Below are 26859 nucleotides of genomic sequence, written 5' to 3'. Positions count from 1 at the left end.
TCTATAGAATTTTACCCCTCAAAGTGCAGACTTATTTGTGTGACTGTGCTATCAACTAAACACTAGATGGCAGTGATGGTCCACTTCTACTAGGTATTAAAGCTTGGTGCCTGTGATATTTACTAAATAAGCATGGAGGCAAAGCACCCATGCTAAATGTCTAGATGCTCAGAGAAAGGGCAGCTGCTGTGTAACTTAAAGGACTGCTTTCTATGTCTGCAAATGATAATGATTTACATTTATTATACTAAGCACTAACTGTATCAGGCACTTTATTAATTCTTTGAATGCTTCCAAAAATTCTGGAATTGGAGCTATTATTATATACATTTCTCTGAGAAGTCTTTGAGGTCCAGAGAAGTTAAGCAACTTTCTCAAGGTCACAGAGTTTCTGAGTAATTGAGCTGGGATTTGAATCCATTAAACCCCACTGCCAACATTCTTAATCCTAGTTCATCATGCTCACCAGCACATCAACATTAGTAACTAATGTGAATGAAGCGCATATGCTCATGTTAAGCCTTATTCTGCTCTGAGAAGCAGTGTAATATGATGAAGTTTAATAGGCAGACTGTGGAGTGGGAAGGTCAGGGTTTGGAATCAGCTCTGCTATTTTCTATCAGGTAATGTGGTCAATTCACTTAACCTCTTTGTATCTCAGTCTTCCTGTTTACAAAATAGAGACGGTAATTCCTACCAAGTACAAAGATTTGAGAATTAAATAAAACACCTAGTAAGCTGGGAGCTGGTGGCTCACTCCTATAATAGTACCTACTCAGGATTGAGGTTCAAAGCCAGCCTGAGCAGAAAAGACCATGAAATGTTGATCTCCAATTAACCAGCAGAAAAGATAGAAATGGAACTGTGCCAAGTGGTAGAGCACTAGCTTGAGCAAGAAAATTCAGGAATAATGTCCAGGCCTTCAGTTCAAACTCCAGGAGACACACACACACACACACACACACACACACACACACACACACACAATATATATATATATATAGTTATAGTTAAGAAATATGGAATCCAAATTACTATGTGATTAGAAATCTGAGCTTATTTTTCATAGTTTGGGCAATGTCTTGAGTAAAAAGAAATCCCAAACTTGAATTAAATTTTAGTATCTGAAGAGAGTTTACATAAAAATGAAACAATGTATTAACAATGGCTTGCACTTGATGTGAATGAGCATTGTAGCCCCTTTGATGGTTCTGGGTGTATTACTGGCAAGGCTCCTGCTCATGTGTGAAGCTATGTAACTTTGGTCAGAGTTGGAATTAGCCAGGAACTAGCCCATTCACTCGGGTTGCCCTGCACTGGTCCTAACACTTGGGAAGAATAAAAAGACCATAGGTAGCTATTTCTGATTCCTGGCTTCACTGAGCATAGATTCTATATCACTAAGCTATCATTTTGTTAAGATGAGAGAGCTCTTTGTTCATGAATGTATCTCACCAGGACACATCTTATTTGTTGTTTTTATTTAGCTATCTCCTTTAAACTGATGCAACATTCAAAGTTGATTCATTTGTGTAATATATATCTGTAATTAGAGTAAAAAATGGAAATCCAATCTTTTCAAATTGGGATCCAATGGCATCCCTTTCAAACTATGGTATTGAAAAGGAAAGTATAATTATCTCCAAGCCCAAAGAACATTGGGATTTTGCTGTACACATTTGTTGTATTTTGGGAGTTAGTGGAGGTAAATTGTGTTCAAAGCCTTTATGTATAATTGAATGCTCCACACTTACCAACAGTGTGTGTGTGTGTGTGTGTGTGTGTGTGTGTGCGTGCGTGCGTGTGTGTGTGTGTGTGTGTGCTTATTTATTTGTGGTTTACAGTTAAGGAATCTACTGAAGGCTGGACCAATCATTTCATTCTCTCCCCAGAAGAGCCAATCAGAGAATTCTTACACTCATACTTCTGGTGCCTGCTCTTCTTCATTCAAATTTTTCTAAGAAGTCTTATTCATTTGGAAACATAATTAAGTAGAATGGGAAGATTTACCTCTACCTTTTTGTAAACTGTTTTGAAATAGTTCCCTTTTGCTATCTAGTTTCAAACATTCAAGGATCAGTTCTTTCTGGTTTATGTAAGGGAATGGGAAGAGAATGAGAAGAAGCATAGAATTCAAATAATATATCTTAAGGGGGCCAGGTCAGAGAGTTTGAGTTCACCAAACAGATTCAACAAAATTAAAACATGCTTATAGTAGTGGGCAGAAAAACATGGATATTGATTTAATCTCTAAGTGTAGAGATAGGCATATAAAATAGTCTAGAATTCAGTTCTTTATTTGGAGGTAAAATCTTGCTTATAACTGTTTTTCAGTTATCATATTTATGTATATGGGACACTAGCCACACTTCATTCACTTGTTAGTCATGGGGCTTGAACTTGTGGCTCTGTCCTTTAGCAGTTTTGTTTTTGTTTTTGTTTGCTCAAGACTAGTGCTCTAGCTCTTTGAGCTACAGCTCCACTGCTGGTGGTAAATTGGAAATAAGAGTCTCATAGACTTTCCTGCTGAGGATGGCTTTGAACCCTGATCCTCACATCTCAGTTTCTTCCCTAGTTAGGATGACAGGTGTGAGCCACTATGTGAATGCTAAGCAAGCACTCTAACACTAGTCCTGTTTCAGTTTTTGATGTGACTTGATTATCTCTGATTATCTAATAGAAACAAAGTGACCCTTAAAATTTTCTCTATCCGGCTTTACAACTTAAAAACATTAAAAACAAATTATTGTAAGATATTTTTGAGGGGTAGGTTGTGGCGGGAACAGGCTTTTTGAACAAAGGAAACCGGGAAGGTAATTCTTCAAAAAGTGCCATGTAATATATCACCACAACCACATGATGGCAGCATTTAACAAGCAATCTTTTTTTAAATTAAATTTATTATTATTATTATTATTTTTTTTTTTTATGTAGGTCCTCGGACTTGAATTCAGGGCCTGGCCATTGTCCTTGAGGTGTTTTTGTTGTTGTTTGTTCTTTAACTCAAGACTAGCATTCTATCATCTGAGCCACAGCTCCACTTCTGGTTTTTTTGCTGGTTAATTGGAGATAAGAGTCTCACGGACATCCCTGTCTAGGCAGGCTTCTAACCTTGATCCTTGATCCTTGTATCTGTCTCCTGAGTAGCTAGGATTACAGACAGAGCAACTGGTACCAGGCTAAAAGTGTGTGTGTGTGTGTGTGTGTGTGTGTGTGTGTGTGTGTGTGTGTGTGTGTCTTGTGTATGCTTGTGCTGGGATTTGAACTCAGAGCCTGGGCACTATTCCTGTGCTCTTTTGCCCAACACTATCCCTCTACCACATGAGCCACAACTCCATTTCTGGCATTTAAAATTGGAGATAATTCTCTCATGGGCTTTCCTGCCAAGACTAGCTTTGAACTGGGATCCTCAGACCTCAGCCTCTTGAGTAACTGGGATTAAAGATGTGAGACATTAGTGCCTGACAGCATTTTTTAAAAATAAAGATTAACAACTGTTTATATAGTTAGCAGAGGAAATCACTGAGACACAATTTACCTATTAGTGGGATTGGTTGATCTCTGTAACCACTTGTCTCTTATTCTTCAGGTTCTGGTGGAAATCATCCTAATATTTTTTTAAAGAAATTGGTTTGTTTTTGTTTTTGCTATTGTTGTTGGCTGTACTAGAGTTTGCATTCAGGGTCTTACACTTGCCAGGTAGACACTTTGCCTCTTGAGCAAAGTCTCCTAACCCTTTTTTGCCTTTCAGATAAGATATTGCTGAAGTTAGCCTCAGACAATATTCTCCTCCTCATGCCTTCTCCAGAGCTGGGTTATACACCTTGCTTGTTGGTGGGGCTGGTGGTCACTGTCCTTGAGCAAGAGTCACTTCATCACTTTTCTGTCTCCTTACCCACCATGGTGAAGCAGCTGGTTCAGGATACTGGACATGTGGCAGACACCTGATGCAAAGTTTCTCTCTTGAAACTTTGATGTACAACACAGAGTATTACTGCTTTAAGAAGAGTGAACAGCTGGGCACTGGTGGCTCACCCCTGTAATCCTACCTACTCAGTAAGCTGAGATCTGACCATCATGGTTGAAAGCCAGCCTGGGCCGAAAAGTCCCCATGAAACTCTTATCTCCAATTAACCACTTAAAAAAAAAAAACAGAAGTGGCTAAGTGGTAGAAGGCTATCCTTGAGTAAAAGAGCCCAGGGACAGTGCCCAGGCCCTGAGTTCAGGCCCCAAGATACCTCCCCCCCACCAAAAAAGAAAGAGAGAAAGAAAAGAAAGAAAGGAAGAAAGAAAGAGAGAAAGAGTGAACAAAGCTTCCACAGTCTATCTTCCAAAAATACTATGACTAGACTATTTTCATATTTTAGTATAATTTTACATCACATTTTTGAGTACGACTCCTAGAAATTAATCAACCCATTGAGAAGGAAAAGTGTAGTAGTGGGATTAGATTCTAGTGGAAAACATTTTGTCTGTTGGCTCATGTAGCCTCCTGCTAGACAAAGAGGATCCTCCATGGGTATTTGCAAAGGGACTTGAAGAGTTAAGTTTCAAGGACCGGAAAATACATATGTTAATGAAGCAGACTTTAATTTATTTTAAAAAATGACTTTATGGGTTTTTTTTTTTAAATTTTTGAACTCCCCCTGCACCAAAATGAATCTTTCACTTATAATTTATATTGGAGGATATGACATGGTGACATGTAGATGCAGAGGTATCAGCAAATGAAGATTTGAATGAAACTATTTTATTTGCAGTCATTTTTTGTTTTGTTTTGTTTTAAGTATTCCTGGGCAATCCAGCACACAGCAAACTTGCTTTCTTCAAAGTGTTTACTACAAACCTATTAGTGGAATTGTTTTCTCTTGGAGAAAAGTGGATTTAAAGCCCTTCAACAGACAAGGTTCTTGAGGCAAAGACAACATGTGGTTGCTCTCAGATCTCAACTATTCTATCCACACATTCATCCCTTTTACTAGTCCATCTATTTCTAATTCTCCCACAGCATGTGCTCTAGCTACAGCTACATATAGCTGTCAGTCAAAAGCAATGTGGCTTCCTGTTTTGATGGTGAAAAGAGAATAATGATATTACATCTTCTTGGAGCACAATCAGAAGCGATCTTCTCCAGGTTTCTAAAAGAGCAGTCATTTTAAGATGACACCAATTTCATTTACTACTCTTCAGGCCACATGGATGAACGAACAATATGCAATGGAATTGCCCCAGAGAAAGATGTAGATGGATTTCATGTCATTAATATTGGAAGACTGTGCCTTGACCAGCATGCACTCCTACCCGCCACTGCCAGTGCTGTGTGGGAAATAATACAAAGAACAGGTGAGTTCTGAGATGAGAGCGTTTGTGCATTGCCCTGCTGAACTAGCTATTGAGGGACAGATAAGGGTAAGCCATAAAACTTCAGGCGTCTGTGGAAAGGCATGAAACTATACTAGAAATCTATGGCTGATCTAGAATAAAAGAAAAAAAGAGTACCAAGAGTCAAGGCTGAGATTAAAAGTAGTGCTTGTCTCTGCAAATTTCTCCACAGATCATGTATTTTGTTGAAAATTGTTCCAAAACATTCAATATTTTTCTTTCTAAAATAATGTGTGGATCGTATAGGACCTATTTACTGACCCAGGCTTTTTCCCAAAAGTTAATGCCATCTTCGCACATACCATAAATGTTTAATCCAAGGAACCTGAGTTTGGGTGATTTTTTTTTTCCTGCCTGACCACTGTCATGGCCATTAGTAGAAGCATCTTCTAATCAGCTGTCTCCAAGTAGAACATTTCTGAGAGAAAGCAGATAGTAAAAGTAACCATCTTGGAATGTTAGTGCCTCCATAAACTATTTAGTTCTCTTTTTTTTTCCTTTTGGGAGAAACTGAGTCCCAGGGAAGCAAAGAATCTACAGGCTTTGTCTTTCCCATGTTCCTAAGTCTCCAAGTTGTCCTGTTTCTTTCCTGTGCAGTAAAGTGCACGAGCTTTGTGAAAAATTCCCCCCTCACCATTTCATTTTATCCCAAGTTTTATCTTGCTCCAAGTTTCATTGCCAATTAAGCTTGACATTATTGCTGCACTTGGCATCTTTAATAATTTCAAGGCTCTACACTTCCAGCAATTCATGGGAATGTTAATATTTAAAAGTAATTGACTGGTAACCTAATGATATTTGTGGTTTGGGAATGAGAACATAATCAGGGAGGAGATGACAAACCCAAGAAGCATAAAAAAGAAATAATTAAAACTGGGGCGTATTAGCAGCAAGCCACAAAATCCAAATTTTCTTAGTACTTTTCAGCTGACCGTGCACATATTTCATTTGGTTGCTTAGGTTGTATATTTCAGTGGAATTCTGTGTTTTATTTTTTTGAAGGAATTGAAACTTTTGGCAAAAATGTGGTTGTGGCTGGAAGATCCAAGAATGTAGGCATGCCCATTGCCATGCTTCTGCACACGGATGGAGAGCACGAGCGGCCTGGAGGTAGGACACCTGGGGCTTTTCTTTTCCATGACTTGGTTGGTTGTGGGGCTTGAACTCTGGGCCTGGGCACTGTCCCTGAGCTCTTTAGCTCAGGTCTAGAGTTTTATCCCTGGAGTCACAGAGCCACTTCTAGTTTCCTGGTGGTTAATTCGAGATAAGAGTCTCATGGACTTTCCTTCCTGGGCTGGCTTTGAACAGTCATCCTCAGATCTCAACTTCCTGAGTAGCTAGGATTACAAGTGTGAGCCGCCAGTGCCTGGTTTCACCTGGGGCTTTCCATGGAGATGCTGCAGTCCCTTCACCCATCATGGGAAAGCTTTTGGTTATAGGACTTTGTATACTTGTGGGTTAATGCCATTAAAGGTATCTGTTATTCCTTATCTAATGGTGTGATGAACTTGAAAGTGAGTACAGAAGTTAAGGAACAATGTGACACTGTTAATTCTATTTTTGTAGATATATAGCCTTCTTTCCTTCTATTCTTTTTTCCTCTCTCCCCTCTCTCTCTCTGATTCTGTCTCTCTGTCTCTGTCTCCCTCTCTACCTCCCTCCCTCCTTCCCTGTCTTTCTTTTCTTCTTCTTTTCTTTTCTTTCTTCCTTCCTTCCTTCCTTCCTTCCTTCCTTCCTTCCTTCCTTTCTTCCTTTCTTCCTTTCTTCCTTTCTGTGCTGGCACTAGAAATAGAACTCAGGGCTTCATGCTCTTGCTTAGCTTTTTTTTCCTCAAGGCTGGCACTTTATCATGGCAGAGCAACAGTTCTACTTCTGGCTTTTATTATTGATTAATTGGAGATAACAGTCTCATAGACTTTCCTGTCGAGGCTGGTTTTGAACTTTAAGCCTCAGATCTCAGCCTCCTAAGTAGCTAGGATGTATTGCTGGGCTATACATGCTTTCTTTAAATAATTAACTATGTAAGCAGTAAGAAGGCAAAAGAAAAAAAAACCCACAAATCCATGAGATGCATGAAAATCATATGCTCAAGGAAATTCTGGAGACTGGTCAGTTAGATGTAGAACTCCAAAAACTAACAAGGTCATAGTACAAAGTAATAAGTCAGCTAGTTAGCTCACTTCACAGACAGAATGGGCTGTTAGCTTACTATAAAGAATTGGTGATGGGCTACTGAAGTACAAGGAGTCTTGAGGGATGCCCTAAGTCAGTAAGAAACCCCAGCAGCTGCAGAAGTGTTTGAGAACCCAAGCCAGGAGCCTGCCATCTCCTGGCCAGGTCCTGGGCTGGCATCGTCATCTGTCCAGTGGCTGGATCCTGAGCAGCAGCCAGTGGGCAGGGAGTAGGAATGGCAGTATTACATTGGTTTCTTTAAGTCCCAAATAAGTGAACAGAAATCTATATGAGTTTATTTTTGTTGGTTTTGGAATTTGAACTCTGGGGCTGAGTGCTGTCCCTGAGCTATTTCAGCTCAAGGCTACTGCCCTACCCTTTGAGCCACAGTCCCACTTCCAGTTTTCTGGTGATTAATTGAAGAGTCTCATGGACATTTTAGTGTCTGGCTGGCTTTGAACTATGATCCTCAGATCTTAGCCTCTTGAGTAGCTAGGATTATAGGCATGAGCCACTGCACCTAGCTGTAGGATTTTTTTTTAATATTCCTTCATTTCAGGCCTTACTTACATAATGAATGCATCTGAAGTGAATTTTGGAAAAAAATCCCTATGGAAAAATAAGCCTTCTGTGAATTTGTCTAATGATGAGTACAAAGGCTTTTAAATATTATTTTCCTGCTTATGTCTAAGGTTTTATACGTAGCCAGGAATGAACATATGTATGTGAATTGTAGCAAATGGGGCCTGTAGTAGGACATAGGTAACTTCACAAAGGTTTAGGTGTGAGGGCTTGGGAAGGCCACACTGCTGGCAGGACTGTTTATTTGTTTGTTGGTCATGGGGCTTAAACTCTGGACCTGGACACTGTCCCTGAGCTCTTCAGTTCAAGGCTAGCACTTTACCACTTTGATCCACAGTGCCATTTCTGGTTTTCTGGTGTCTAATTGGAGATAAGAGTCTCATGGACTTCGCTGCGCTGGTTGGCTTTGAACTGTGATCCTCAGATCTCAGCCTCCTAAGGTGCTAGGATAACAGGCATGAGCCACCAGCATCTGGCCAACAGGACTATTTTGGGGACATTCATCTCCACAGTAGCACTCCTGGTTTCACTGCTGTTTTTAGTTCATGGTGTGGCTATGGGTCTGTCTTTCAGGGTATCATAAAGACAGTGATTCCTATTTGCCTTTATGTGATGGGCATCTCACTCTCTCCTGACTTTTCCTTTCACAACTGGTGCCTGCTAACTTGATCCACATCTCCAGTTCTGTCTTTTTTCTTATCAGTTGTAGATAAGAATGCCTTAGCTTTATCTGTTTGGGGTGGCTTTGAACTGTGATTCTCAGTTCTCAGCCTCCTGAGTTACAATTAGAGACATGTGACACCCATGTAATAGGTTTTATGTTAAGCTGAAAAATTAAGCAGGAATTTTTACCTAGGTAGACCATGTTTTATTCATAGAAATTTCGTCCAAGAGTCACTTAGGTATTTTTTTCTTTTATGTTTGACATATTGTGATCACAGCTAAGTAAATCTTCTAAACAACATTCTGCAGTCCATACTGTGCTCAGAGCTTTCACCGAAGCTGTCCTACTTGCGCTTGATCATTCTTGTATATATTAATATTATCCTTTGCAGCGACAGGAGATGAGCATTAGAACATGGGAGAACTTGTCCAAGGCCTCATGAAGAAGTGAGGGCTCCATGTCTGGGAGCTCAAGATAACTGTGGAGTTAGTAGCCTAGACCTGAATTTAGGGGCTGGCACTACCAAGCCATGTGACCTTGCTGAGGTCATTCAACCTTCGTAGGCCTCCACTGACCTATCTGTAAAATGTAACTAAAATCCATGTCCCTCATTGGTTATTGTGAGAATTAAATAAGATGGAGGTGTGAAGCAATAATTAAAGTGTGTGGAAAGTACTGCCGTGGCTGGTATACATACTTAACATAAGTAAGAGTAAGCTGGACATTTACCTATGACTGTTGCTATTTTTTTTTGCCAGTCTTGGGGCTTGAACTCAGGGCCTATGCACTGTCCTTGGACATTCTTAAGGCTAGCGCTCTACTACTTCAACCACAGCACCACTTCCAACTTTTTCTGTATATTTGTTTCACATGAATTAAACCCAGGGCTTGGAGCATGCTAGGCAAGCATTCTACCACTAGGCTATGCTCCTGGCCTGACTATTGTTATTATTTCTATTATGAAAACTTTTCTTTGGTCAGTCCTGGTTTTTAACTAAGTGCTTTATGCTTGAAGTCTGCCTCCAGTGTGTTTTGCTTTAGTTATTTTTTGATATAGGCTCTCACTCTTTGCTGGCCTGGACTGTGCTGACAGATCTGAACCACACACCTGTTGAGATGGGGGTCTCTCAAGCATTTTGGCTGGGCCAGCCTGGAAGCCACGATCCTCATAATCCAGGAGGATTACAGATGTGAGATATCAGCAATCAGTTATTGTTTTAAATATTAAGATAGAGGTAATAACCTATCACCATGCTATCCATAAAGGATACAGGATATAATTAACTGAAGTTAATTATAATTATACACACAAATGCACACACTATAAATAGAAGGATAGATAGATACTTATAGATATACGGATAGATACTACGTTTTACCTTAATTAAAAATTATTTTTGGATTTAAAAATGTGCTTATTTTCTTCATTTTTATTTTTTTGAGAGTTTACAAGAAACTCAGGGTTTATGAAAGCTCACAGAAGCCTTCATAAGCAAAATCACATAGGACCAGGAAGGCGGCCTAATAGAAGGGTGCCTGCCTAGCATGCATGAAGCCCTGGCATACAAGTCAGAAGTGGTGCTGTGGCTCAAGTGGTATAGTGCTAGCCTTGAGAAAGCTCAGAGATAGTGCCCAGACCGAGAGTTCAAGCCCAAAGACTGGCAAAATAGTAGCATCTCATAGAAGTGTGACACTGTAAATAATACTTTATAATGTACATTTTCTTTTAATCAGCATACCATACTCTAATTTTTTGTTCTTCAAATGCAATTTTATATTAGAGAAGGCGATGTTATAAACATCCATTTCTGTAATTCATCACATATAGTTTCTTTATATATCATATGCCCTCACAGAGGCATCTTTAGTCATGAAGAAGAAAACTATGGATGCATGGGATCAGCGACTGCTGAGTAGAAAATTTTAGGGTGAAATATATTACTTGAGAAATATTTCATACTTCATATAATGAAATATTTTCACTTGAATGGATCAAACTTGCTTACATCTCTAATCCTATCAACTCAGAAGGCTGAGATGTAAGGCTCATAGTTCAAAGCCAGCCCTGACAGAAACGTCTTGAGACTCCATCTCCAATTGACCAGCAAAAAGCAAGGATGGAGGCTTGTCTCAAGTGGTGAGTTCAAATATTGCTACTGTGGGTTTAATTAATGAGATTGATTACAAGCCAACAGTCAAATTGACCTTTGTTTTGTGCTACCAAAATGCCTTTATACATACATAATCTGAAAGGTAAGAGCCTAGGCTAAAATAATACCAGAGCGTTAGTGCTGTGGGTGATGTTTCATTTGTTGCGTATTTAACAGATATATGATGACACTGTTGACAAGTGCATTGTGGAGCGCTGTGGACTGAAGGTCTGGAACACGTGGGGAAGCAAGTATGCCACACGTGGAACATGGCATGCCTGATGGCCAGTAATTGCATTCCACGCTCGCCATGCATTGTTAGCTAATGGACATAATGAAGTGGATTAAATGCACATTTGTTTCTCTTGTGCTTGTTCTAATGGCATTCACCACATTGAGTATTCAGAACCCTAGTGATTCATTTTTGTCTTAAAGCCAAAGACAATTATACACTAAGAGAAAAACCACCATCCTGCAATTTAGCCTCATTATTATGTGTTTACCCCAGCTAACTTTTAATTTGGACATAAAGGAAAAGGATTCCAGCTGTTTTGTAAGAAAAACAAATCTTTTAATTCACTGTGGGCTTTAAATCTCTCCAGAGGAGGGAGATGGTGCTGAAAAATTGAACAGTAAGGTTCTGTTCTTCTGTGACACAAGGATGGAAGTTGGGCTGCGGACAGGTCAGGCAGGCTGTGTGGAGGACTTAATATTCAGCCTCTGAGTGCTTTATGGAGAGTGGCATGGATGGTTATCTCCTGCTACAGCTGTAATCCTGGTGGTTGTGATAGTTACATTATCAACATTGAGTGGGGAAATAAAACTATTCATGAGCAAGCATTTTATTTGCTTAGGGAAGCCCATGTCTGATTTAAATAAGAAAAGAGATTGATACTGATAGTATAAAGACTCTCTCTCTCTCTCTCTCTCTCTCTCTCTCTCTCTCTCTCTCTCTCTCTCTCTCTCTCTCTCTCTCTCTCCCTCCCTCCCTCCCTCCCTCCCTCCCTCCCTCTTCTCTGTCAGTTGTGGAGCTTGAACTCAGAGACAGCCCTGTCCCTGAGCCTCTTCGTGCGGAAGACTAGCACTCTACCACTTGAGCCATGGCCCCACTTCCTGTTTTTGAGTGGTTAATTGGAGAAAAGGGACTTTTCTGCCCAGGCTGGCTTTGAACCACAGTCCTCAGATCTTGGCCTCTTGAGTAGCTAAGATGACAGGCATGAGTCTTCTTATGAGTCCTGCTAATTTTTTTTTTACATGGTTTGAGGATTATTGTCACCAGTATATTTATTTATTTATTGACAGTACTTGGATTTTGAACTCAGGCTTTGTAAACTCAGGGCCCTAAGTATACTCCACTTGAGCCACATTGGCTTTCCATTTGTTTTTCAGATTAAGATCTTGCGTTTGCATGGTTTTTTGCTCAGAGCTGGCCTCTGACAATGATCTTCCTCTCTCTAGCTCTTACCTAGCTAGGATTACAGATATGTTTTACCACACCTGGTTAGTTTCTTGAAATAAGGTCTCACTAGCTTTTACTTGATTAGGCCTCAAATCATGATTCTCCCATCTCCACCCCCTGAATAACCTTCTGTACAGCTGGGATTACAGGCATGTGTCCGTGTGCCCAACTCTTTCTAAATGTTTCTCTATGTAACCTAATTTACCTTCTTTCACAGTGAAAACTGAGTACCACTGTTTTTAGTACAGTGTTTTGGTTTTTAGCTTTACTGTGAGGGAGAACCTCTCCTGTCTCTTTAAAACTCGGTTGTTTCATTGTTTTGGTGGTGTTTATCTTTAGTGACACTGAGGTTTGGATTCAGGGCCTTGCACTTACTAAGAAACTGTCTACCGCTTATCTCCACCTCCAGCCCTTCTGCTTGATTTACATTTTAGGTCAGATCTTGTATTTTGAACTTTTTGCCTGGGTCAGCCTTGGATCTTTACCTTCTTATCTCTATGCCTCTTGTATAGTAGCTGAAATTGCAGCTGGGAATCACCATGCCTGGCTTCTGTGAGACAGAGTCTCTCTAACATTTTTGGCTATGTTTGCCACTGTGATCCTTCAGTTTTGTCTCCCAAGAAATTGTGATTACAGGTGTGAGCCACTGCACCCAATTTAAAAACCAAAGTGGATTGATGGCCAAGATATTATGGCTATTTGTTGCCAGCAGAGGAATTAAAAATGCAATTTTATTTAAAATTCTTTGAGTAGGTTCCAAAGTGGGGTGTGTGTGTGTGTGTGTGTGTGTGTGTGTGTGTACACACACGAGCGTGTGTGCACCTGCTATCACATACACATGTGTGCATTCTGGTACTGGTACCAGAACTAAGAGTCTGGATACTGTCCCTCCACTTTTTTTTTCCTTCCAGGCTGGTACTCTACCACTTGTGCCACAGCTTCATTTTCATCTTTTTGTTAGTTAATTTGAGGTAAAAATCGTACAGACTTTCCTACATAGGTTGGCTTGGAACTGTGATTCTCAGCTACTTGAGTACCTAGGATTTCAGGCACGAGCCACTGGCGCCCGGCTCCCCAGTACATATTTTCATTGTTCTGCAGGGAAACTTCTCTAACTAGGTCCCTTAGAGTGGCCGTGGCATCACAGAAGTGGTGTGACTGCTGGTGTGTTTCCGAAGGGCCAGTAGTCCTCTGATTTTGCTTCTCAGCGTGGTGGTGTTCTTGATTGCATTCACCTGGCATTCTTCCAGTCTTTCCTGTGTGTGGAAAATGAAAGACTTACTCCCCTTTTCCCATGCTGACAGTGCATGTGTTCAGGTTGCAGCTTTGGAATGTGTGGCTTCTCCAAGCTGTGACCCTGCCTGTGATTTACATTTGCATGTAGTTTTCTTCATCACAGGTATTTGATCTTCAAGAGATACCCACCCTCAGTGGAAAACCAGAGAAATGAGGACAATGGAATGCTTTTCCTTGTGAGAATTGACTCTGGATGTGTGTATGTGTGTGTATGTCTGTGTCTGTGTTTGTGTCTATGCTAGGAGCATTATCTTCCACCTACAGGAGGCAGTAGCACAGCAGTGGATGCTCGAAGCTTCTTAGCGTGATGTGATTTGAGTAGTGTGTGTGATTCGCTCTGCCCAGTGGAAGGTTGAGCCAAACTCCTTGGGGTTTCAGAGAAGTCAAATAGCAACAACATTTAGGGATGCAGGAATCATGCACTGGATCAGAGTTCCAAGGACGAAATACCTATTCTTATGGACACGGAACAGAGGGAGAGATTGATTGTCAAAGCAGAGCAGGAAGATGGCAGGTCTACAGTCTGCTGGTCCTCCAGTCCCCACCCCCCCATTAGAAGTACCCATAATAAGATGGAGAATAGTATATGTTATAGTGCTCCATGCTGAATAGTTTATCAAATTAAAGCTTACACTTTGCGACGCTGATTTTGTAGCAAAGAATATGTTTGTACTCTTATTTTATAAACTGATCAGTAAATGCATACTTTTCCTTCTCAACACTCAAGTTAGCCCCTTAGTATCAGGGAAACATTTGGAAACATAGATATTCTCATCAGACAATTAGCATTATGATACTGTTGAAAGTAACATTAAACCTTAATTTAAAATATCCAACAAGGGGGCTGGGAATGTAGCTTAGTGGTAGACTGTTTGCCTAGCATGCATGAAGCCCTGGGTTTGATTGTCAGTAACACATAAATAGAAAAATCCAAAAGTGGCACTGTGGCTCAAGTGGTAGAGAGCTGACCTTGAGCAAAAGTTGTTCAGGGACAGTGCTCAGGCCCTACGTTCAAGCCCCAGACCTGATATAAATGAATAAATGAATAAATAAATAAATTCAGCAAGTCCCAGTTTTTCTTTTCTGTGTCCATGTCCTTAGAATCCTAGCTCTTTGTTTACTTAGCAGCATGAAGCATCCTGTATCTAATGTGTAGAAGCCTCATCATTTAAGGCAGTGCTATAAGCAGGATATAACAGTCTGCTTCAGCCTGCCTCCTTAGACATTTTGCTGATTACTCTCTTTAGCTTCATCTCCCTATTAACTGTGTCTAACTCAGATATCCTGCCCTCCATGTCTCCTTGCACGCATGTGTCCTGTGCCTTTGCATGGAATCTCATCTCCCTTTCACTATGCAGCCCAACTCTGCATACTAAATAGGCAGCTGTCATAATAATTACCCATAGCAATTGGTTTCTAATTATAATTATATATGACATTTACATTCCTTGTGGGATCTACCTCTGTTGCTCATATAATGATATACTTTTATTCTCTGACTCCTGAAACTGTACTTAAAATGAAGAATCCGATATGCATAGGCAACATGCAGTGTGGAAAACACACTGCAAATGGAGTTAGTGAAGAAAGTGGGGAAAGAAGGCAAGGGACTAACACAAAGCCAAAGCTGAGTCATAAATCACTAAGTCTTCACTGTCAAGAGCACTGCTAGAGTTGAATTGGTAGCTATTGAATTTATTTAATTGAGACAAAAGTATAGTTGGTATACTGGGTCAATAATTTCATCCTGAAAGATTATAACCAAGAAAAGAAGATTAGTTACATAAGTAAGTGCCTTTACTATAAAAAATGAACACATGCTCAGAAAAGAAAGCATCTTTTGGATTTTGGAACTTAACAGTAACTCTTCCTGAGGATTCTTATGGAAAGTAAGCAGTATGATGGATTGGATAAAATTCAGATTCACAACATGCTTTTGGGGGTGGAAGGGTGGTTATTGGTCTTAGAACTTGAGTTCATGTCCTGGGTGCTGTCCTTGAGTTTTTTTGCTCAAGGTATCTCTCTACCACTTGAGGTATAGCTCCACTTCTGGCTTTTGAAATTTGGGGCTGGGGGGGGGATAATTGGAAATAAAAGTCTCAAGGACTTTCCTGCCTGCAGCCTGGGAATGAACTGCAATCCTCAGACCTCAGTGTCCTGAGTAGCTAGGATTATAGGTGTGCTTTTTAAGTTGACAAGATGGCTCCATTATATAGTACTATTTTTTTATTATTTAAGTACAGATTAATGCTACCACTATTTGAATCTGAGACATAGATATTTCTGTTCATTCTCTGCTTCTTGGTCAGTATCCTTTTTTCAGCTTCTAAAATGGTGGTTTCCACATCTACCTACTCTCTACAACTATCAGGAGACCTAAAAACAAAAATAGTTGCCTAAGTGCAGCACAAACAAAATCAAATCAAGCTCTAGAAGTTGCAACTGAGCAGTACTTTTAGAACAGGTCCTATTGTAATTCTAATACAACCAAGGGTAAGTCCTTAGGGGGACGGCCTAAAACATTTGTATGAGACCAGTACTTAACTGCAGTACTTGGAGCCCCATCACTATTAAGTACAATTTGTCTCCTACACTCTAGACCTTACATCCATCCAATAACTCCATTTGCCTGACTAATAAGAATTTCAAATTTATTACATACACAGTAACTCCTAACTTTACTCTGAAGACTTCATCTGCTACTGTTTGTGCCTGCAACGGGGCCTAAGCAGCAAAGACTTGCTTTCCTGGGAGGCTCTGCTGGAAGGTAGTACTTGAGGAAGTGAGGCCTACTGGGAGGTCTAGGTTGCTCAGAAATGCTCTAGAAGGGGAAGGTGTCATTTCAGTCTCTTCCTCTTTCTCTTTCACCTCCAGTCCATAAAGTGAGTGCTTTTGTTCAGTCCCCCAAGATTGCCATGATGCAAAAACCAAGCAAGACTGAAATCTCCAGAACTGCGAGCAATAGAAGTCTTTTATATTTGTAAGTTATCTCAAGTATGGAAAACTGAGGAGCCACTCTCTTAATACGTGACTCCATCAGGTCACTCCATTCATTCTTGCATTCCAGAGCAGTGGCTGCTATGACTTGTCAGTTCTGGTTACCCCAGAGAGAAGCTGAGGCGATAGAAAGAATGAGATGCAGCAAGCCAGAGGATTACAGGAAATTACTGGGGGATCAGACCTCAGAGAAGGAATGTCAAGAATGTTTACACTGCCAAGCCGGATGTGTTGTTACAAAGAAAGCTAGATGTTAGGAGCAAGCACAGAGGTGTTAACTTGCAATGGTCAGAGGTAGAGGCCACTGAGTTATCATTTAAGCATATTTGTTTATGGCATTTTGATTCACCATCCTTTGCCAGTCTACTGAATGGCAGGCCAAAAGCATGGCCAGGGTTATTTGATGGTATAGTTATATAATGATCATTGATCATTGTGTGACTCTGATAGATCAAGTCTAAATCGAACTGTAGTGGTCATCACTAATTTAGGCAGACTAATTCATGAACCTCGAGGTGTTGATTTAAGTATCCTTAGCTTTATTTTACAAATTCAATATTTTTGCTGGACAAGTTTGGGGACACCAACATTTCAAAGATTAGAGAAAGGATCTATATTGTTGAACAATACATTTAAGAGTGACAGATTTTTCCTTCTTTTTTCTAGAAGAAAATCTTGGCAACAGAATGCTAATTGTGGGTCTAGGGTAGGCTGTCCATTTCTGACATTTTTGTACCTTCCTGTGTGAGCCAACTACTTTCTAACCTCAGCTGTTCTTCCAGTTTAAGAACTAGCAAATATCAGCTTCTAAATCCCAAGCAAGAAATGTTAGTTGGATCAACTTTTACATACAGACTTAGCTTAAGGAGGTGAGTAATCTCAATGCACCATTTCACAGCTATGTTGTAAAGATTGTGGTTCATTCTAGCCCAGGAAGACTATTCCAAGATGTCTAAGGCCAAAAGGGCTGGGGACTGATTGAAATATTACAGCACCCGCCTGATAAGTACAGGGTCCTGGGTTTAATCCTCAATACTGGCAAAAATAAATGTCTGACCTATTTTCAGGGTTTGACATACTACATTCAAGCATATATATATATATAGATATATACACACACAAGTATGTATAAATACATAATATTTTTACATTAAAAATTCTTCATAGGTCATGAGTTGAAAACTGAATTAATTCAGCACATATATTTATAGTTGAAACTTGAATTTTTGTTTTATAAATGATATTTATTTTATTAATTACATAGTTCTTATTTTATTTTAATTTCAATCACCACTACTACCCATCTTTTTAAATTTTTTGCGACTAGAGTCTCACAATATAGACCGGTCTAGATTTCAAGTGGTGATGCTCCTGCCCCTACTTCCCCATTGCTGGCATGTGCTACTAGCACCCAGCTTACCCCTTTGCTTTTTAATGTACACCTCTTTGTCTTATTAAGGTTGAACTTATCTTTTCTGTCATTTTCCTGCTGGGTGGTTGCCCACATTCCATTTTAAACATTTCCAGACATTTCTGAATCTCAATAACTTTCTATAGATGTGTCATAAATATCAAATATAATCATCAGAGTAGATAATAAATATTATAGATATTTAATTTTTGAGGGAATTTGAAAAAATGTTCTTTAAAATAAATGACTGTGTTTTTTTCTTTTTTTCCATATGTTTTATTTTAATTAATAGAAGGGTTACATTATATTTGCCAGATAGAAGGTGCATGAATTCACATACATTGATACCCTTTCTCATGTCTTGGTCCCCATTTCCCTCCCCCAACCCTGACCCCTCATCTTGTTTTCCCCCCTTCCCTATCCAATTTCAAATAATCAAATACAAATATATCAGATAACAAAGTGATATACTATAACAATATGAGATTACCAAGGGATAGCAAAAGAGATGAGAGATAACATAGTACATTAAGGACAACAGTCACTCATTATATGGCTTTTCTTTCTATATCCTAGAGGTCCTTTCATTTAGCATCATGCTATATGGCCTTATGTATCAAGGTTTTGCTCTATTGCAAATCTCTGCTATGAGAGCCCAAGGTTTCTACTGATTATGACAAATGAGGGAAACCATTGAGCCTAAGTTCCTTTGAGTCTGGCTTACTTCACTTAATATGATTTTTTCTAAGCCTTTCCATTTCCTAACAAATGGGGCAATGTCATTCTTTCTGTCAGCAGCATAGAATTCCATTGTGTACAAATACCACATCTTGTTGATCTACTCATCAACTGAGGGACATCTGGGTTGGTTCCATATCTTTGCTATGGTAAATAGTGCTGCAATGAACATCGTTGTGCTAGTGGATTTAGTATGTCCTTGTTTCTGGACAATTGGGTAAATACCTATTAGTAGAATTGCTGGGTCATAGGGGAGCTCTTTTGAGGATCTGCCATACTGCTTTCCATAGTGGTTGAATGAGTTTGCACTCCCACCACCAGTGTAGTAGTGATCCCTCCTGGCCACATCCCCTCCAGCATCTGTTGTTATTAGATTTCTTGATCCTGGCTATTCTAACTGGAGTGAGGTGGAATCTTAGAGTTGTTTTGATTTGCATTTCTTTTATGACCAGAGATGTTGAGCATTTCTTCATGTGTCTATAGGCCATTTTTGTTTCTTCTTCAGAGAAGACTCTCTTTAAGTCTTTGGCCCATCTTTTAATGGGATGGTTGTTACTGTGGAGATTAGTTTTGGAGTGATTCAATTTTTTGAGTTGTTGATATATTTTAGATATGAGGCCTTTGTCTGTTGTTTGGTTGGTGAAGATCTTCTCCCACTCTGTAGGCTTCCTAATTAATTTACTAGCTATGTCCTTTGCCATACAAAAGCTCTGCAGTTTAATGCAGTCCCACTTATCCAGCCTTTCTCTGATTTGTTGTGATTTTTGGTCCTTATTAAGAAAGTTTCGACCTGTGTCAAGGAGGCCTAGTGTATCTCCTATTCCTTCTTGTAAACTTTTCAGTGTGTCGGCTTTTACCTGGAGGTATTTGAACCATTTGGAGTGAATTCTAGTGCAGGGTGACAGAGAAGGACCCAATTTTACTTTTCTGTAGGTGCTTAACCAGTTCTGCCAGCACCACTTGTTGAAGAGGCTGTCTTTCTTCCATTCTATTTTTTATCTCCCTTATCAAAATTAGGTGGCCATGTGTCTGTGGTTTAATATCTGGGTCCTCAGTTCTATTCCATTTGTCTTCAGGCCTGTTCTTGTGCCAGTACCAAGCTGTTTTGATAATTATAGCTCTGTAATAGAGTCTAAAGTTTGGTATTGAAATTCCTCCTACACTGTTCTTTCTGCTAAGAAGAGTTTTTGCTATATGGGGTCTTTTATTATTCCATATGAAATTTTGGATAACCTCTTCTATTTCTTTAAAGAATGACATTGGGATATTGATATTGATATTGAATCTGTAGATAGCCCTTGGCAAGATTGTCATTTTCACGATGTTGATTCTTCCCATCTAGGAGCATGGGAGGTTTTTCCATTTCCTTAGTACTGCTTTAATTTCCTTTTTCAGGGTTTTAAAGTTTTCATCAAAAAGGTCCTTTACATTCTTAGTGAAAATAATTCCTAGGGTCTTTATTTCTTTGAGGCTATTGCAAAAGGAGTTGCTTTCCTGATTGTTGCCACATTCCTCTCACTGTTGGCATAGAGGAAGGCAGTTGATTTTTGAGGATTAATTTTATACCCTGCTACTCTTCCAAAGTTTTGAATCAGCTCAAGCTGCTTGGGAGTGGAGTCTATAGGATTCTTTAAATACAGAATCATGTCATCTTCAAAGAGGGAAAGTTTTACTTCCTCTTTCCTATTTGGGTCCTCTTTATGCTTGCTTCTTGCCTTATTGCACTGGCTAGAAATTCTAATACTATGTTAAAGAGGAGTGGAGAGAGTGGGCATCCTTGTCTTGTTCCTGATTTTAGAGGGAATGGCTTTAGCTTTTTGCCATTAAGTATAATACTAGCTGTGGGTTTGTGATACACAGCCTTTATTATACTGAGGAATGTTCCATGGATTCCTAGTTTCTCCAGAGCTTTTAACAAAAAGGGTGTTGGATCTTGTCAAATACCTTTTCTGCATGTATTGAGACTATCATGTGATTTTTGTCCTTGCTCCTGTTGATGTGTTGAATTATATTAATTGATTTGCGTATGTTGTACCAGCTTTGCCTCCCTGTGATGAGTCCAGTTTGATCATACTGTATAATTTTTTTGATGGGTTGTTGTAGACGGTTGGCCAGTATTTTGTTGAGAAGTTTTGCATCGATGTTCATCAAAGAAATAGGTCTATAGTTCTCTTTCTTTGATGAGTCTCTGTCTGGTTTGGGGATGAGGGTGATACTGGCTTCATAGAATGAGTTTGGTAAAAAGCCTTCGTTTTCAATTTCATTGAAGAGCTTGAGGAGTATTGGTGTGAGCACTGCTTTGAAGACCTTATAGAATTCAGCTGTGAATCCATCTGGCCCTGGGCTTTTCTTGGATGGAAGGTCTCTTATTGCCATTTCTATTTCAGTGCTTGAAATAGGCCTGTGTAGTTGGGTTAGTTGTTCTTCATTCAGTGTGGGTATGTTAATATTGGCAAGGAATTCATCCATTTCTTCTAGATTCTCAAATTTTTTGGCATAAAGGTTTGAGAAGTATTCCCTCATGATATTCTGGATCTTGGTAATTTCTGTTGTGATATTACCATTTTCGTCTGTGATTTTGTTTATTTCGATATGCTCTCTTCTTTTTTTTGGTAAGATTTGCTAAGGGTCTATCAATTTTGTTAATTTTTTCAAAGAACCAACTCCTTGTTTTGTTGATTCTTTCTATAGTTTTTTTGGACTCCAATTCATTTAATTCTGCTTTGATATTAATAATTTGCTTCCTTCTACTGGGATTAGGGTTGGTTTGTTGCTCTTTTTCCAGGAGCATAAGGTGAAACATTAAAATATTGGTTTGCCATATTTCCAATTTGTTATTGTAGGCACTCAGAGCCATAAATTTTCCTCTGAATAGTGCCTTTGCCATGTGCCAAAGGAGCTGGTATTTTGTGTGCTCCTTTTTGTTAAATTTCATAAACTGTTGGATTTCTGTTGTCATCTCTTCGATGACCCATTGGCGATTCAACAATGTGTTGTTCAATATCTATGAGTTACAGGGTTTTCGTTGGTGGAGATGGGTGTTCAGTTCCAATTTGATGCCCTTGTGATCTGAAAGAGTGCAAGGAATAATTTCAGTGTTTCTGAATCTGTCCAGGTTTTTTTGATGCCCTAAAATGTGATCTATTTTGGAAAATGTTCTATGTGCTCCTGAACAAAAATGTATATTGTGTTGTTGCTGGGTGGAATAATCTGCAGATGTCTGTTAGATCTAGGTGGTCTATACAGTTGTTCAATTCTAAGGTTTCTCTGTTGAGTTTTTGCCTTGTTGATCTGTCCATAGGTGAGAGTGGTGTGTTAAAGTCACCAACAATTACTGTGTTTCGATGTATGTATGGTTTCAGTGAAAGTAAAGTTTGCTTGATGAATTTCGAAGCTCCGGGATTAGGTGTGTAGATATTTAGGATGGTTATGTCCTCCTGGAGGAAAGATCCCTTTAGTAGTATGTAGTAACCTTCTTTGTCTTTCCTCACTAATTTTAGTTTGAAGGTCTATTTTATCTGATATGAGGATGCCAACTCCAGCCTGTTTATGGGGGCTGTTAGCTTGATAAAGTTTATTCCAACCTCTCACTTTCAAAAAATGTTTTTTGGAGTAAGATGTGTCTCTTAAAGACAGCAGAATGATGGATCTTGCTTTGTGATCCAACTAGATAGTCTGTGTCATTTATTTGAAGAGTTAAGTCCATTGATATTGAGAGTCAGGATTGAGAAATATTTATTAGTTCCTACCATTTTTACATGCTTTAATTAGGGTCTGTGTCTTAATAGTTCTTGTGGTACTTAGATGGTATGAGTTTTAGGTACCATTTCTTTCTCTGTATTACATTTGTGTTGGTTTTCTATGTGTAGAACATCTTTGAGAATTTTCTGTAATGTGGATTTGGTTGCTATATACTGTTGAAGTTTTTCCCTGGAATGGAATGTTTTTATTGTTTCCTCAGTTATGAATGAGAGCTTAGCTGGGTACAGTATTCTTGGTTGGTAGTTATTTGACTTCAGGGTATGACATATATCCTTCCAATCTCTTCTTGCTTGCGTGGTCTCTGCTGAGAAATCTGGGGTTATTCTGATTGGTTTGCCTTTATAAGTGATTGTTCTTTTCTCCCTGGCTGCTTTTAGGATCCTTTCTTTGGTCTTTATTGATCCAGTTCGGATTATAATGTGGCGGTAGGATGTCCTTTTCTGGTCAGGTCTGTTTGGGGTTCTAAAAGCTTCTTGTATGTGGATGGGCCTGCCCTTTTGGCTATTTGGGAAGTTCTCTGAGATGATTCCCTGAAGTATATTTCCAATACCATTGACCTCTTTCTCCAGACCCTGCTCAATACCAATTAGCCTTAAATTAGGCTTCCTAATTGTATCTTGGACCTCCTGTAGCGTTTTCTCATATTTCCTAGATTTGAATTGACTCATTTTCTGTTCTTTCTCTATAACAACTAAATTATCTTCAACCCCAGAAATTCTTCTGCATTGTCTAACCTGCTATCAAAGCTTTCTACTTTATTCTTCATCTCTCTTGCTTCTAATTGCTTATTTTTGGTGCCTTGATTCCCTTGATTTCCATTTGAGTAGTTAGCTCAGCAGCTTTATTCTCTTTGGACATTTGTTGGAGTTTGGTCACTTTTTGTTTGTGGATTCTATGAATTCGTCCATTTTTCTTTGAAAAACCTTTATTATGGCCTCCTTTATGGCTTCCCCTTTTTCACATATCACCTTGTTTATGGTTTCCTCTTGTTTAACTATGGCTTCCTCCTTTATCTCTTTCTTTATGTTTCCACACTTTTTGTTAATGGCGTTTATCAATTGCATTTATATAGCATTTGGAAGACTCTCCTCTAGATTTGCCACTGACTGCTCCATTCCCTGTTTATGTTGGGTGGGAGATGCTATTCCTTGATTTGACATTTTTCTTGAGTTTCTTGTTCTGCCCATTTGAAAATGGGAGCAAGGTTAATACTAAACAAGATTATAATTTTTCAGATATAACCAACCATCTATTGGCTGACAATAGATGTTTGCTTTTTTAGATTGGTAATATCACTCTCTCTTTCTTTTTGTGCACTTAAATACAAATCTAATACAACCACAGATCACCGATTTATGCCCAAAACAATAAGCCCCTCAATCCAATCTGTATTGTATTTAAGTCCTTCTGGACCTAGAGTATAATTGAACACCTAGATACACAGCATTGCTCAATAACCATCAAATGTAGATCCATGCATTATAAGAGTTGAAGGATGAACAGAGGACCAGAGATAGAGAAATAGTATGAAAGATGATAAAGGAGGTAGGAAAAGAATAATGCAGGAGTGTAAGATTATTATAGTAATGAAGAAAAGGTATCGTGTAAGGATAACTGACCTAAGGTAACAGACAGGTGGATTATTTGAGTAGAAAGTTTAGATGAACTTAGATAAAACTTATGAACATAAGAAGAGTAATAAGAAGAATATATAGAGAAAAGTGTGAGGTAGATATAGAAAAAAGAAACAAAGCAACAAAAAAATAAAACTGAATACACACACACATACACACACACAAACACAAAAGAAAAGGTGGGGGAGATTCCTCACTATTGTGAGTTCTTACTCAAGAGATACTAGGGTTGAGAAACAGCATTGTAAAAAGCAGGTGGCTGTATCAATATGGATATCATTTTTATTCAGACTGTACCCAGAGCTGTCACTGTGTTTCTAGGAATGACCACAGTGACAGAAGGAATGCGGGAAAAAAGAGGGAAAAAAAAAAGGAATGAATCATAACATTAGAAAAAAAGGTGTAGGTAAAATGGCAAAGAGAAAAATAAGAACACCTAAAAATGTAAATGAAAATGGGTAGAAGAACAAAAAAAAGTTTTTTTGGGGGGAGGGGAGGATAGGAAACTTGTGTCTCCATTAAATTCGGGATCTAAACACTTCACAAAGTCTTTTTCTCTTGTGATTTGGCTTTGCGGTTTTTCGGATCAGATTGCTTGAATGATAAAACAAAGCTGAAAGATCAGCGGGTGGCTTTGTTTACCAGGCCTGTCTCCAGCGGAGGGGATGGACTTCAGCAGAGCTGGGGCCAGATTTCTGTCTAAGGGATCTCTGGGAAATCCTTTGCCAGTTAGAACGATGGTGCTATTAGCAACACCTCTCAGGCTCCAATTGCTTTGGCCGGGTCTTTGCCAGCAGTCAAGATGGCGCTGTGCTCAGCTTGTGGGGGAGGGGCTCCCTCCCACGTCTGTTCCACGAGCAGAAGTGGAGACTTCTCCTCGGAGGTACTCACAAATTGTTGGATTCTCAGGTTCCATGAAGCTGGCAGGTCCGTGTACAGCCTGGTGTCGGCTCTGGGCGGGCCTCCACACTGTCTTCTCGCTTTTTTCCTCTCTGACTGAGATCTCTGTGGTGCTAAAGCTTCCTTAGGATGAATTTTTTATAAAGAACTGACCTCTATGCTGCCAGAATTTGAATCTTGGCTCAGTACGGCTCACACTGAACCGCTGCCATCTTCCATCGATCTCCTCTGTATTTGTGTGTTTTTCTTTCAATCATATACATGGTCAGTTACATTCTGTTTTGTTCCTTTAATATTTAGATATATTTTTTTCAATAATTGTGACATCATGTAATATTCTAAACTCTCTATTTCTTTTTATGGTGCAAATATTTTTTGTATGGTTCTAAATTCTCCATTCCTTTGATACCAGACTTGAATAAAACCATTGATAACATGATTTGATTTCTTCCAGACCACATTAATTTTTTTTAGTTAATATTTGTCCATAAATGATCTTTTAGAGTGATTTTTTTAGGTCAAACAAAGCTTTATTCCATGCCTAACATTGAGAATTATACTGGCCAGCCAGGGCTGTCTCTAGAATGTGTGAGAGAGAGAGAGCCACCCACCTAATCTCACAGGCTAGTTTTATAGGTCACCGGCCATGTGATTGGGTTTGGCCATATTCAGGTGGCCAATAGAATCTCAACATACTTGAGTGATCACCAATATGACCACTGATACTTTAGTTACTTCATGGTTGCTGTTTGAACTGACCTTTATGCCTTTAAATTATTATTATTAATTAATTAATTAATTAATTTATTTGTTTACCATGGGGCCTGAACTTGGCCTGGGCACTATCCTTGAGCTCTTCAGCAGAAGGCTACCCCTGGCCCAGGGCGTTTTCTCTGAGCCTTTCGCCTCCAGGCTACCTCCCTACCCTTGAGCCAAGACCCACTTCCCGTTTTCTAGAGGTTAATTGGGGGTAAGAGTCCCAGGTCCTTTTGTACCTGAGCTGGCTTTGAACCTTGATCCTCAGATCTCAGCCTCCTAACTAGATGGGATTATAAGCATGAGCCACTGCGCCTGGCTCCTTTAAATTATTATTATTATTATTATTATTATTGTTATTATTGTTATTTTTTGCCAGTCTTGGGCTTGAGCTCAGGGCCTGAGCACTGTCCTTGGACTTTCTCAAGGCTAGAGCTCCAACAGTTGAGCCACAGCACCACTTCTGGCTTTTTTCTATGTATGCGTACCAAGGAATCGAACCCAGGTCTTTGTGCATGCTAGGCAAGCACTCTACCATTAGGCCAAACTCCCCAACCTCCTTTAAATTATTTCAATATTCATACTACTGTTTATTCAGCTTTGAAATTATATTTTTATTTCCATTATTATATATTGGTAAATTTTCTCTTCCCTTTCCATTTTAATTTTCTAGATGTATTGTTTCTATGTAGGCAATGCAAAATAGCATTTGCATTTATTAATCTGTTTCCAGATGGACTTTCCTAGGATTGGCCTTATATGGAACCTTTCATTTATGCTTCCTAAAATTATTTTTTTTCAACTACTGTCATTGTTTTTATTGGATCTGCTATTTGTAGGATAGTTCTATGATTAGGAAGGAGGTGCAGGCAGCCTTCTCAACCACTTGGCCTCTCTCTCCCTGTTTATTGGACTGACTCTGTCATTCTGCATTGCCTCATATGTGCCTAAGAGTG

General features: G+C 39.3%; 1 protein-coding gene across 1 annotated transcript in view; it reads left to right on the top strand.

The window, feature by feature from the left end:
* Nucleotides 1–26859, top strand: part of Mthfd2l (methylenetetrahydrofolate dehydrogenase (NADP+ dependent) 2 like) — an 86612-nt gene that overhangs the window by 1648 nt on the left and 58105 nt on the right. The window contains exons 3-4 of the mRNA XM_090344030.1: nucleotides 5191–5343; nucleotides 6385–6492. Of these exons, the coding sequence (XP_090200156.1) occupies nucleotides 5191–5343; nucleotides 6385–6492 (261 nt within the window). The remainder of the gene's footprint in view (nucleotides 1–5190; nucleotides 5344–6384; nucleotides 6493–26859) is intronic.

Source organism: Megascapheus bottae, chromosome 13 (genome assembly GCF_031878675.1).
Source record: "Megascapheus bottae isolate mThoBot1 chromosome 13, mThoBot2.hap1, whole genome shotgun sequence".
In the NCBI taxonomy this organism is placed as follows: domain Eukaryota; kingdom Metazoa; phylum Chordata; class Mammalia; order Rodentia; family Geomyidae; genus Megascapheus; species Megascapheus bottae.
The sequence above is the reverse complement of the archived record's forward strand: the minus strand, read 5'-3'. Positions and strand labels throughout refer to the sequence as shown.